This window comes from Hirundo rustica, chromosome 5 (genome assembly GCF_015227805.2).
Source record: "Hirundo rustica isolate bHirRus1 chromosome 5, bHirRus1.pri.v3, whole genome shotgun sequence".
NCBI lineage: Eukaryota > Metazoa > Chordata > Aves > Passeriformes > Hirundinidae > Hirundo > Hirundo rustica.
Genome location: NC_053454.1, coordinates 11,033,800 through 11,046,519, shown reverse-complemented (window position 1 = coordinate 11,046,519; position 12,720 = coordinate 11,033,800). Strand labels below are relative to the sequence as shown.

The following is a 12,720-nucleotide window of genomic DNA, read 5'->3' as shown; positions in this document are numbered from 1 at the left end:
CCACAATAACCAGAAACATGGTAAAAAATTTAGAAGTACTTTTTACAGGGCCTAATAACTTCCCTAAGTTTGAGGATTCTGTTCTGTGTGCTGAGTGTGGGCTTTCAGGATACAAGAGGATGGCTCCTTTGTCAGTTGTGTAATTTGCCAGGTTCCACCCGTTCCTATCCAGATGACCAGACAAATGTTCTTCAGGTCATCATGTGTTGTATATTAGCCTGATTCTGCAGGATTGGGAGCAGCAGGTGGAGTCAGACATGGCAAAAGCTTTATGGGGTAAAGTTCTGGTGCAATCTAAGATCCCAGCTGAGTAAATGTAAGAAATAATGAAAATGAAACTAAGTTCACACTTTTGTTTGAACCACTTACATGCAATTATTTATATAAGTCTAAAAGAAATCATATACCAAACTGTCAGCAATTCACTTCTTTGGGTGTCTGGCTCTCAGCAGGATTGTAATTGTTTGTTTGCGTAACAAACTGATGGCAAAGCTGGAAGTTACAAGACTATAAAAATTGTTTAAACCAATTTATACAACATTAAATTAAAAATCCAGAGATAGGATAAATTCTATTGATTCTTCAATGCCATACAAGTATTAGATGGTTTTCCTGATTCAGTGTTAGTACAGGACAAAAACGTTGAACAATTACAAAATATATCTAATCTCCACTGCCATTTATTTACACTTCTGAATTCACACAGGTTTCAGTTGTTGAGAGATTGTTTCTGAATAGACAAATCAGGGCATTTATCACATCAGTGTGTAAAAGCTGATGGGTGCTTGCAGAAAGCAGGTTGGTTGTACTGCATCACCCGCTTCTACAGTGTGAGATTCTGCAAAACCAAAGGAAGTGTTTGAACTCCTATCTGCATCTTCTATCTACACACAGTGATAAACTTGAAATTGCAACATTCTTGTGAGTGTTTCATTCTTTCCAATTTAATTCACCTCAGGAGCAATAGTTGTAAAAAACATTATCTAATCTAAAGCATTAGAGGGCTCAATGGCTCTTGTAGTTCATACCCAAGAGCTTAATGGATGCTGAAGGCCGCTAAGCAGGAGAATTTCATCAGTTACTTCATTTTCACTGGGAGACCTCAACCAACTCATTTAAACCTCTCAGGGAGCAGAGGAACGAGGGAAGCATGGTGTGAGAGAAAACCCATCCAGCTGTTTAATAGTTGTATGGCATTTGAAACTCTCAGCTTGAGCAGCTAAGCGTCTTTCACAACACCCACCAGGGCGGGCCGCAGCGTGCGCCCGTGCAGCTTATAGCCGATCTTGGATACCAGCGCGATAGTGCCGGGCTCCTGCCCCTCCACCGGAGTGTGGAACAGCGCTTCGTGTTCATAGGGATCGAACTTGGCTCCGACAGGGTTCAGTCTGAGCAGCCCATGCTTTTTGAACACTTTCTGAATCTGGATTTCTGTCATGACAAGACCTTCGTATAAGCTCTTCAAGTGAGGATTTTCATCCTTGATTTCTTCTTTTGGAACGCTTTCTGTTGCTTTCTCCAAAATGTCTGCAACTTCTAGTAAGTCCTTACAGAAGCTCTGGATCCCTGAAAACATATAAAGCAGGATAAAATGGGATTAGTCCACTGAGGGAAACAAGTGTTAAAAACCCCCAACCTCACAACCCCAAAAGCTACAGCAATAATCTGCACTCTTATTAAACTTTTAAGAAGATATATGATACTGCAATCATTTGGGCTAATATCCTTTCCAGTTTTGGGTGAAAATAACCTATTACAGGTACTTTGAAATCCATACCATCTCCTCTACTTCTGTGGAAAAAAATGTGATTTCTACTCAAGAGAGTTAGGTTATGCTAATGACCTAACAATAACAGTTAAAATTCTCAGCAAAGTTACCAAAACCTTCAGAAGACTTCATGTAATTTCCTCATGTCTCTCTCATCACCTACCATTCAAAGCATTATGTTGCCCCATTCCTACCCTTTACTTTGATGTCATAAAAAGATTTGCACAAGACAAAGCGTGATCAAATCAGAGGATTTCAAGAGATGAACAAGGATTCAGCTCTTCCTTGAATGAAAAGAACTTGCACCTCTCCCTCGCACTACAAACCTCTTCTACAGAGTCAGCAGCTGTGTCTTGCAAATACCGAGCAATTTCCATGTTTATCATAGTTCTTGTCCTGAAGCTGTTCTCTGGCTCAAACAGCACTGGGTTGTGGCTTTGGTTTAAACAAAAAGCCCCCACAACTATGGAAGTACCTCACAAGATCTGTGGGGATCAGTTCTCAGGAAAGGGTCTCTCTAGCAACTGCACAACTCTGTAGAGACTCAAGCTCTTTACAGAACAGTAACTAACAATGCCCAAGTAGTTCCAAAAATCAGGAAAAAGCCTGTCATGGTTTTAAACTAAAAACTAGAGCTGTGGTTGGGGCTGAACTGAACCAAATATAGATAAATCAGCTGTTTAGTTATCTGGATCAAACCAAATAACCAAACTCTTCAGAATGTGGTTTGGTTCGGTTTTTTTATTGCATACATTGTATTTGCAAATATCTTTGACTGCAACTCAGAATTTATTTATGCAAGTCTCAGAAATGAGTTTCTCTTTTTTCAACAGAACAAGCAGTCATGCACAAGCAATGAAACTTAAAGATTACAGGGAATCTAGTTTTCAAGATAAATTCATTTCTGTTGTAGCACTTCTGAGCTCAGACATGACTCCAAGTCCTTCGCAGTAAATAGAACATTAGTGAAACAATGCTTACTGCAAATCAACCTCAGGATGAAGCACTCAAGCATCCACGAAAAAGAATGCAAGAGTACTATGTACTTTTTCTTACAGTACACATTTACTAAAGGCCCTGTATTCAGAAATTACAACTTGAGTGCTGAGAATTAAACTATATAGCTGTGTATGGTGCGTGGTGAAAAAGAGCAAATCATTTTTTGAGGCAGACTGGCAGTCAAACATCAGGATAGAACAGCACTCTGCTGCTGGAGCATTTGCACACAATTTCTGTTTTACACATTTGTGTCACAAATGTCAAAAAGCTAAGTCAGATGTTACTAGCATGGCTCTTGAAGGAAGATGTGCTTCTAGCACTCCTCACAGCCAGTGACTGTGCATTCCTACCACTGAAAAGAATCATTTCATTTAGGGGTCTTTTGTTTGGAAGCGATTGCCTTCAAAAGAACTGTTTATAGTTATTCAACTATAAAAGGCTAAAAAACCAAAAACCTCAAAAAATATCCCAAAATCAAAAAAGAACCAAATTCAAAATAAACACCAAGAACAAAACAAAAAAGCACCCAAAACCCCCCAACCAACAAAAACAAAACAACCTCAATCAATCCCAAAAAATGAACCAAAAAAACTCCAACCAACCAAACCAACCCACCAAAAAAACCCCCCAATCAAGGGCCCCCCCCGCAAAAGACCCAAAAAACCAAGCAAAACCACAAACCAGAAGGCAAACCAATATTCTGTGCTCTTGGTCAGATCTGAGACCAAAATAGGTGAAAAAGGCAAACTTCAGGCTGCAAAACTTAATAAAAAAAGTCTACTAATGCAGTACATATTGTAGGAAACCAGATACCAAATTTAAAGAAAATCTCAGCTGTTGACTTTGGCAGTTTAAGTCTTGCCCTTGGCTGGGGAGATGGTCCCAATTCTGATGCAAGCTGAGGAACTGTTCAAACCTCTCTGCTTCAAACACATTTTATAAGCAAGTAGTCAGAAGCACTGGGAAGTACAGCTTGTTAATAATACTGCAAAGCCAGTCAGCTTCATTCTTCCAGGCTTTGCACTTCCCAGGTCTTACTGAGTAAACACCAGAGGAGCCTCCACTGACCGTATAACTTTGCCTCTTCTACCAGCTTCTGGCTCCTTTGCCTCACGTTTTCTGCATCTGCCAAGGCACGCTTGTACTTCTCCTAAAGAAGAAAAAACAGTAACAGAAGTTATTCCTCCTAGTCAGGCAGTTAACAGTAATTCACACCAGCATACTCAGTATAAAACAGCATTTTAAACACTTTCATAGCCTAAATGCATCATTTAGGGTAATCTGAAACGACATGCCAATTATCACACCATCCCTCCTACCAAGACAAAAGTCTGCTTCAGTTCATAAGGGTAGAAATACAGGAAAGATGGTTTCCAAACTCTTAGAAAACTGAGACTTAGTCAACATGTTAGTTGGAAAAAAAAAAACATTCTACAGATATATAGTGAACCCAGTATTTGTTTTTTTCTGCTGCATGCTCCCAGAAATCCTTCATTAGTCATGAAGTACATTGACACTACAGCAAATCAGATTCAACCCAGCCACGACTTTCAAACAATCTCCTCCCTCTCCATACATACCAGAGAGTGCCTTCCAGTTTTCTCAGCCTTTACAAACTATGAAGCCTAACTCCTGTGTTGTTTATAACAAGTTTTGGTCTATTCCTAGAAATATGGCCATTTACCAGCAGATGCACTAAGATGCGAAATACAATAAAAGTAATAAAATAAAAATTCACGCTGAGTGCTAAACCAACTAACCCCAAATGGATTCCACCCTGAATATGCTTGATCTTTATATGCCAGTGAAGAGTCTCAAAACAGAATAAAAATAGTCAACAAGCTGCCTGAAGAGCTGCATTAGGCAACCAACAGCAAACAAAGACATTAAATGACATCTCCAATTTTTCCTGCAGAGCTTTGGGTAGAGCAACAGAAAGCAACTCAATCCACATACGATCCACAGGTGCTGGTTCTATAGTAGGTTCTGGGCTACCTCTTGAAGTCTCAAATGCTCCAGAAGGACATTTTATATAAAGCACTCATTAATGTCTTTGCTTAATGCCCACCTCTCAGGGCATCCTTCAGCTGCTGGAGCTGTGCACAGGAGAGAATGCAAGATACACGAGGCCACACAGAAGGGACGTGACGCTTCACCCTCAAGTCTGAACAGCTCTCCAACAGATAAGGTTTGAAACTTCCTAACTACGGCCTAAGTACACCATTGTATAAAAGCTAAGCATCATTAACTCTGACCTTTGGAAAGTCAGCAGCTGTTTCCATAAAGTCTACTCGTATTTCATACAAATGCACGCACCAGAGACACACTCACACCCTTCCATGGCTCCCAGAAGTTACTTCTCCACTGGGCAAAACCCATGTGAGAATCAGTAACGAATTTGCAGGCTGGAAAAGGTCAAATTTCATCCAGAAACTGGAAAGAAATTATCCAAGACCTTAACTTCGGACCATGGATGCACCCCAGATCTCGTAGTCCATGTACTCTTAAGTTTAAAGAAATTATCAAATTGTGGTTTTTATACAACTAAACAGGAGTTACATAACTGTACCCAGACTGTGCACTGAGAACCCACAGTGCAGGCTCTTGGGCACACAACTTGTAACGTGTGCAACCTGATAACCCAGAGACACTTACAGTAACTTCTTTTAGTTGTTCTTCCAGTTTGGCCTTTTCTTCAGCTAGCAGTTTTTCAGCAGAGCTGGGTTCCACCTTCTGCTCACTTTGGCTCTGACTCTGGTCCTCTTCCAAGTTCTGGCCAGTATTTTTCTGCTGTGTTGCTGCACAAAGCAGTCGCGGAGATGTTCTAAGGCAAAAAGATGGACGTTATTATTCTGTTGCTTATTTTGTAAAATATCAGTACTTTCTAGACATACCAGATGCTTTAACACATAATGTCCACAAAATTCTCACATCAAAGAACGAATTCATACGATTCCAGGCCTGTGAATACTGCATGGAGAACCCTCCGTCAGAAGCAGCAGATCTCCGGCCATTTAAACTAAAGCAGAAAAATAACTGCTGCCAGATATCAGCTTCTAAGTGTCCACTGCATTCGGTTTAGAGTCACAGAACTTTTAAGTGGACTATGCGTTCCCAGCACTGTGCTCTATCAGGAAACCAAATCCGTGATGCAATCGGCGGCAGCAGCCTCCCTGAAAACACCCGCGCTGGACAGGGCACCCCCGCGCCGCCCGTCCCCGCCGTCCAGCGAGCACCGCGGCAAGCACGGGCCTGCCTGCACAAATGATGACGCTTCATCCTTCCCTGACGTTCCCAAGGCACAAATAATGACTCTTCATCCCTCCCTGACGTTCCCAAGGCTGAGCGACCCAAGGACGAGGCTGCGGGACCAGTGCCGGGCTCACATAAGGGCTCGATTCCCCGCCCGCCGCATGGACACTCCGGGCCTGCAGCCCTCCAGGCTCCCCGCAGTGCCGGGCCGAGCCGGGCCTCTCTCCCGGGGAAGGGCAAGGGAGAGCGGCGAAGAGCGGAGGGGGACTGGGGGCCCCGGCCCTTCCCGGCTCTCGGACGGGGCTCCCCCGAGCTTGGGACCCCAGCGCGGCGGGACCGAGCCTCGCTATCCTCCCAGTCCGGCGGTGAGCGCGGCCCCGGCCCGAACGTCCGGTGCCGGGCGAGCGGCGCGGCGCGACCCCCTCACCTCAGCGCGACGCTCAGTAGCGGGAGGCGCGGGCGCAGCGCACCCCGCACGCACTGGGCCACGGCCGCCATGCTGCCTTCCTGCCCGCCGGCCGCCTCGGCCCGCCTCCCCGGGCCCCGCCAATCAGCGAGCGGGCGGGTCGGGAGTGACGCGGCCGGGAGCCAATCAGCAGGGCGGACGCTCCCGCCTGGGCCGAACGGGCGGCTATTCCGGGGCGGGGCGCGGCGAAGCGCCCGGAGGGGCGCGCGAGCCTCGCCTCAGCTTGACGCGCGGCGGGCGGGGCCGCGGGCGGGGCGCGTGCCGCGCGGCCATCTTGTCTGGTGACGGGCGCGGGGCGGCGCGCTGTGGGGTTGGTGCCGCCCGCGGGATTCCGCATCGCTCCAGTTCAAGCTGTGACTGGAAAAGTTTGGAAATTTTAGCTCATTTTAAGTGCTGGGTAACCCCGTTACCAATAACATCTTGTAGCACTCGTCAGCAATTTACAGGCCTCCACACCGAGGTTTCCATCCACACACGGTCGCTGTAACTGCTGTGTATGCTCTTGATGGATAATCATTTCATTTAATGAATTCTTGAGCTTTCATTAAATGGGATAATGTTGCTAATCCACTTGTTCCTTAGGCCACCTGCTTGCTCAAAGCTGTTTGTGCAAGTGTCCCGTGTGGCTGGAGGCTGTAGGAACCTTGCTCTGCGATAGTGAGGTAGCTGAACTCAGGCAGTTTGTCAGTTGCTTTGTCAATATCTTGTTAAAGGCGGGGGAATCAGGGTCACGTATTTATTGTACAGCCGTGAACTTGGGTAGTGCTGGATTATACACAGATGCCTGAGTGCCGGCTGTTAGCCTGATTCCCCTGTGTGTTTGTACACTCTCCAAATGAAATCTGAAGGATAAAGATGCAAATTCCATAATTCAAATTTAGTAGATATTATATTCAAATGAACAATAAGACTGTATACTAAAGAAGAAGGTGTAGAAGATACTATTGGCTTGCTGCATGAGAATCCTGCGGGACCTTGCTCGGTACAGTGGAACTTTGCCAGAGCGCACCAAGGTTCCAGCATGGCCTTTGTTCAGCAGATCGGTTTTCCTGGGATGGGCTTTGTCACGGCCTGGGCAGCAAGCAGGACAAATGGTACATGAGGGCAGTGGCCTCATACCGTGGCAAGTTTAGATCCCGTTGAGTCTTGTTTTGCCGATAGCTGTTCTGGGATGCGACAGTGGTACAGTCCCATGGCTTGCCTGTGCAGAATACCGCAAAGAGGAAGGCTGTATGCCGTGTCCTGTCCACATGGAGTGGTGGTCAATATCTGCTGTCCAGAAAGTTGATGAGCCACAAATTTCAAGCTTCATCCTCAGAACTACTGAAATAAATAGCTGAGGAAATTTGTTACAATAATGCTGAAAAAGAATCAGAGAGAACAAGGAGAAAACCAAGAACAGCCATAAAGGATGATATCCACAGAAGGCCATGAAGAAATGAGACAGAAAAGGCAATTGGATCTTTAGGTCTGATGTTTTTAAAATGTTTTGTGAAAAGATTATTCCTTGCAAAACCTAGACAAGCGGTCTGTCTCTCTTATCTTTCTTGTCCGTTGTTTTTCCCCACATCTTTGGATGTAGATTCCTATTTCAGCTTGTCTCAATTTCTTTGCTGCCCATCATCTTTGGATGTTGTTCTTGATTAATGGTTGATCACAAAATCACAGAATTGATACCAAAAGGTTGAGAAGAACCCACTGCCAACATGTCACAATAACTGAGGATATGTATTAGACTTAATATGTCTGGAACGATATCCTTCTTGTGTTAGAAGCCATTTACCCCAAATGGCATGTCACTGGCTTTCAGCAAGTAATCTTTCAAGATGAAAATGCATTTTGTTGTGAGTTGTGCAAGTTGAACAGCTGCCCTGAAAAACCTGCTGGCTTAGATGCTGATGGTTCGGGACTAAACAACATCTGCAGCTTCAGAAGAAGAATATAGAAGTTTGCTGGAGCTTGTTTGCGTCATGGCTGATGCTGTAAGTACTATCTCACTCGAGACTTTTTCATGTCTTGTTTTGACTCAGGCTATTTATTGCAGGCTGTTCTGGTTTTATTGCAGTGTCAGCTCATGAGCTGGGTGTTTTTAAACTCAGCTACTGAGCATTCAGCATCTGTTGCTGGACCTGGTTGGCTGTCATAGTGTTCAGGAACAAGCAGCTTTATCTCATCCAGTCTTCTCCATATCAAGCTGTCTTTAGTTCTTCACATAAATACTTGTAGAAATTACATCCTCCCCAACAAATACTGGGTTTGAATGTGAATTGAGGATAAGTAATGCTTATTCTGAATTCTAAACAGTCAACCATCATCCCTGTATAGGATGATTAGGATGTATAGGATGATGAATTTGATCAATGATTCTTGTGGTTCCCTTCCAACTCAGAACATTCTGTGATTCTATGAACCAGCTGCTGCTTTTCAACTTGTGGTTTGAAAGTGACTCTAATCTCCAATTTCTGTGAGCTAGTGATGGAATCAAATAGTCAAGATAGAATTCCCACTTCCTCAAGTGATTAACTTTGTGGTCTTGGGCAGTTATTTAACCTCATTCCTACATTTCTACAACCACAGTTTAGGGCAGTAATCTTTCAGTACCTTACAAGAACGTTGTGTAGTGAGCATGAGGGAATTTCTATGATATTTTGAAAATTCAAAATATCAACTGAATCAGTCTCTCATTATTAATATTGTACTTGCAGTAAAAACAAAACCATAATCCTTCAAGATTAACAATGCCACAAATGTAAGATTTGTGAAATTTTAAATAAAAAATTAAGGCATTTCTATTTCTCTTTAAAAATCCCTCAAATCTTGTTCTGTGTCCTAATGCTAAAATGTAGTTTATTGATATTCAAACAGCAAACAATGTCATTACATTTGTGTTTCAGGTATGAACTTTGTTATTGTTTTGAGGGTAAAGGAAAAGGCTATCATATCTTCTCCAATCAAGTATTATATCCTAGCCAGAACCAAATATTGAGCTCTGGTGGGAGCAAGCTTGGGGTGGGGAGGAACCACCAAAAATACCTCTGTAAATATTCTAGCAGTGACCTTTCAGGCCAGTAACCAGGAAATACCTAAATCAAATTAAAAAATATTAATGTAGCTGTAAGACTGCTACTGAACTATATGGCAGTGAGGACAGACATTAGTACCTCTGCCCTTTAGAAAAGATCACAGATCAGACCACATAACCGCAGTATTCCACAGTCCGCTCTGTGAAGATGCCTAGTGGCAAATTAAGGGACTCATCCTTGTGTGTAAAATAATAGCAATTTTTCTTCTGTCAGGGTTATCAAGACTGAGAATCAGATACTCCGTGGGTCCGTTTCAGACAGAGGACAATAAAGATTAAATCAGTGCTTGAATTCAGAAACTTTTAATCCTGAGATGCAAGTTGGGATGTGTGTGTGTAGGGAGACAACCTTATTTGCTTTTAATTAGAGCAGTACTAAAATAGTTAATCTGTACATTCAGAATTTATAATTTTTAATGTAAACATTTTAAGAAAACTCTCCCAAGAGTGAATGTGTAATACTTACATTCTGCCTGGTTTCTCCTTAGGCTGAAAATAACAGTCATACATCTTGCTCTGATTGTAAAGAGTACTTTTGAGTTCCCATAGCTTTTTGCTAACGAGTTTGAAGAGTGTGTTTTGTTACCATCTTGTAGCCTGGAGAATTTTGAATAACTATAGCCACAGGGCCTGAAGAGCGCTAATTAGAGCAATTTAGAATAACAAAAGTTCTGTTCCTGGGAGGACAATGAAGTGTTCCTTCCCCAAAGCAGCATGCCACAATTTCAGAGGCAATTTATTGTAATATAATGCATAAGTCATCTGGTATCCCAAGGATTTACAAATCTGGCTATCTATTACAGTTCTCTCAGCCTTCATGTTAATGGGGACACTCGCGTGTGCCTTGTAGCATTCCTGGAGATGTAAAAATTGAAAAACTCTGTCAATCAGGCACAGTCTATCTTATTTTATTTATTTACCAGTCAGAACCAAGCTGTTCAAATGCACAGAAACAATTCATTGTCATGTTGATGTGGCTTTCCACCTTGAGACAAAATTATTGAGCATTGAGAGTTGTCAAGTACGTTGTGATTCTCTGAGTGTGGTGTCATGGATTTTCTTAAGATTTTTTTCATGAAAATCAACTAATGCCTCTCTCAGTTTACCAGAACAACTGGACAGAAGGGGAGATCAGCTCTCTGCTCACATTCACATTTGCCAAGAAGACAGCAGTTGTTGGTCTCTATTTCTGCACGTAGGCTAGCAATGGAGTGACTTTCAGATCTACATTTTCCTCTCTTAACTTTTCTTTGAGGTTTGATGAATTAGTTGCTGTGGGCTTGTTTCTGCTGCCCTTGTGTACAAGTGATTTGTATTAGTCGAAGTGAGTGCTGCACAGTGAAGTATTGCCAGGCCAGATGCCGGCAAATAGGCTGCCGGTAGCACCATAAAAGCCTGAGGTGCCTATTTTTTGCTCAGGTGTGACTTTCTCCTTTGCTTATGACGTATTTTTTGTGATGACTGGCAGGATGTTGAACGGCAGGGTTGGTTGGTTGGGCTGGTGCACGGAGCTCTGTTTCATCACACTGATTTAGGGCTCAGAATCCCAGTGCAATCCCATAGGCTGTTCTCTGAGCTCCCAGCTGGCCGGCAGAGGGGGAATGCTCATTCTGCTGACATTGTGCACTGGTTTGAAAAGCTATGAATGAAAGAAGTGTAAAGCAAAATTTTAAAAATACTATCTGCTTCTTCTACTCTAGAAAGCAGCAAGGGCTTTTAATTGTATTTCTATGCCTAATTAATGAGGGGGTGAACACTCCTGTGGGACCACTGCTGTGCTCCATTTAATCCTAATCTGGCTAGATGAGTCTGACCAGAATGGGGACAAGGAGTTCAGCTAAAAACAGCTGTAGTGGGAGGGAATAAAAAAGCTTTCAAAAATGTGCCATATAAACACATTTTGGTGCTTTGTGTGAAGATCACAGTTTCTGAAGCTGGATTTGAGCCTGTCCCTAAAATGAATGCTTCACACTTTGTTTGCTTTCCACAAGCATCTCTGAAGATGCAACTTCAACCATGTTATAGGAGCTCATATCGTCATTAAAACCAGGCCAATGACATTTAAGGCAAGTGTGTGTTTTTGTTAGATTTCCCTCAAAATCAATGGGGGTCTGTTACTGTGATATGTCTTCGGGTTTTGGGTATAAGATTTGAATGTATCTGTTATGCCAGGCAGGTATAGACAGAACTGAAGGAAAGCACTTAATTACATCTACAGTGTTTGCACCTTGTTCAGAAAACAAGAACATGGCTGCTTTAAGTTTTTTAACAGTTGTCACCCAAAGTACTTCCACTGCTGTTTTAAAGGTCACCTCAGATTCATGAATCACCTCAGGTTAATGTATTATTAATCATCAGAAACTGGATGAAAATTACTGGTTTGGCATTGTGAATGCTCTTGTGCTAGATGAAAATAAAATAAAATAAAATAAAATACCAAGAAGGGAATCTGTACTTTAATGATTGGTGTTAAATAGGAATTCTTCTGGCTTCATCCTCCCCAACACTCCTCTTTTAACTTCTGCCCTTCACTTTCCATCGCCACATCTGCTGTGTTTAGAGTGGAAGAATCTCTTTAACACGCTGCTTCCATCTCTGCTTACTCATTCCTGAATTTTGTGGAAGCTGTCTTTCCTTTAGATCTCACTGTGATCAAGAGCAACTTCACCTTTCTGATACTGACCACTGTGTTCATCCCTAGAGATGGTGTGACCAGCATCTCTTGCTCTGGTCCATGATATTAGTGTTGGGTGGTAATTATGCCTGTGCTGTAGGAAAGCATCAAGGTGGAGAATCCCTGCCCCACCATGACTTCTCTTTTAGTTCATCATAATTACCAAACAAAGCAGACTCTTTACATTTCAAAGAAATAGCTTTTCTTATGACTAGTGATGTCTGTATTTTTATCAGACCACCTTTCTTTGCCTGTTTAATTTGTATTTTGACACTTTATATATATATATATATATATATATATATATATATATAGTGTCTTTTTTCACTTGCGTTTAACTTTTTTATGATTCTCCAAGTGCTTTGGCTGTCAAAATCTTAATGAATAAAATTGCTGTCATGTTACAGCTATAAAAATCTGCTCCCTCCTTGGAATGGTACTTACAAGTTTGGAGATGCTGAGGAAAGTAAGAATCATAT

At 42.5% G+C, this 12,720-nt stretch overlaps 1 protein-coding gene across 1 annotated transcript; it reads right to left on the bottom strand.

Annotated features, from left to right (window-relative positions):
* Positions 1 to 354: 354 nt before the first annotated feature.
* On the bottom strand, positions 355 to 6,552 carry GRPEL1 (GrpE like 1, mitochondrial). The gene is made up of 4 exons (XM_040063970.2): positions 6,447 to 6,552; positions 5,423 to 5,591; positions 3,836 to 3,917; positions 355 to 1,566 (listed from the first exon to the last, which is right to left on the bottom strand). The coding sequence occupies exons 1-4, from the start codon at positions 6,515 to 6,517 to the stop codon at positions 1,220 to 1,222; spliced, it is 669 nt and encodes a 222-aa protein (XP_039919904.1). The 5' UTR covers positions 6,518 to 6,552; the 3' UTR covers positions 355 to 1,219.
* Between the last annotated feature and the right edge of the window lie 6,168 nt (positions 6,553 to 12,720).

Coding starts and splice junctions, on each gene's coding strand:
- GRPEL1 (XM_040063970.2), bottom strand. CDS start 6,517: ATGGCGGCCGTGGCCCAGTGCGTGCGGGGTGCGCTGCGCCCGCGCCTC. Junction 5,592..6,446: donor CTACTGAGCGTCGCGCTGAG/GTGAGGGGGTCG, acceptor TTTTTGCCTTAG/AACATCTCCGCGACTGCTTT. Junction 1,567..3,835: donor AGAAGAGGCAAAGTTATACG/GTCAGTGGAGGC, acceptor ATATGTTTTCAG/GGATCCAGAGCTTCTGTAAG.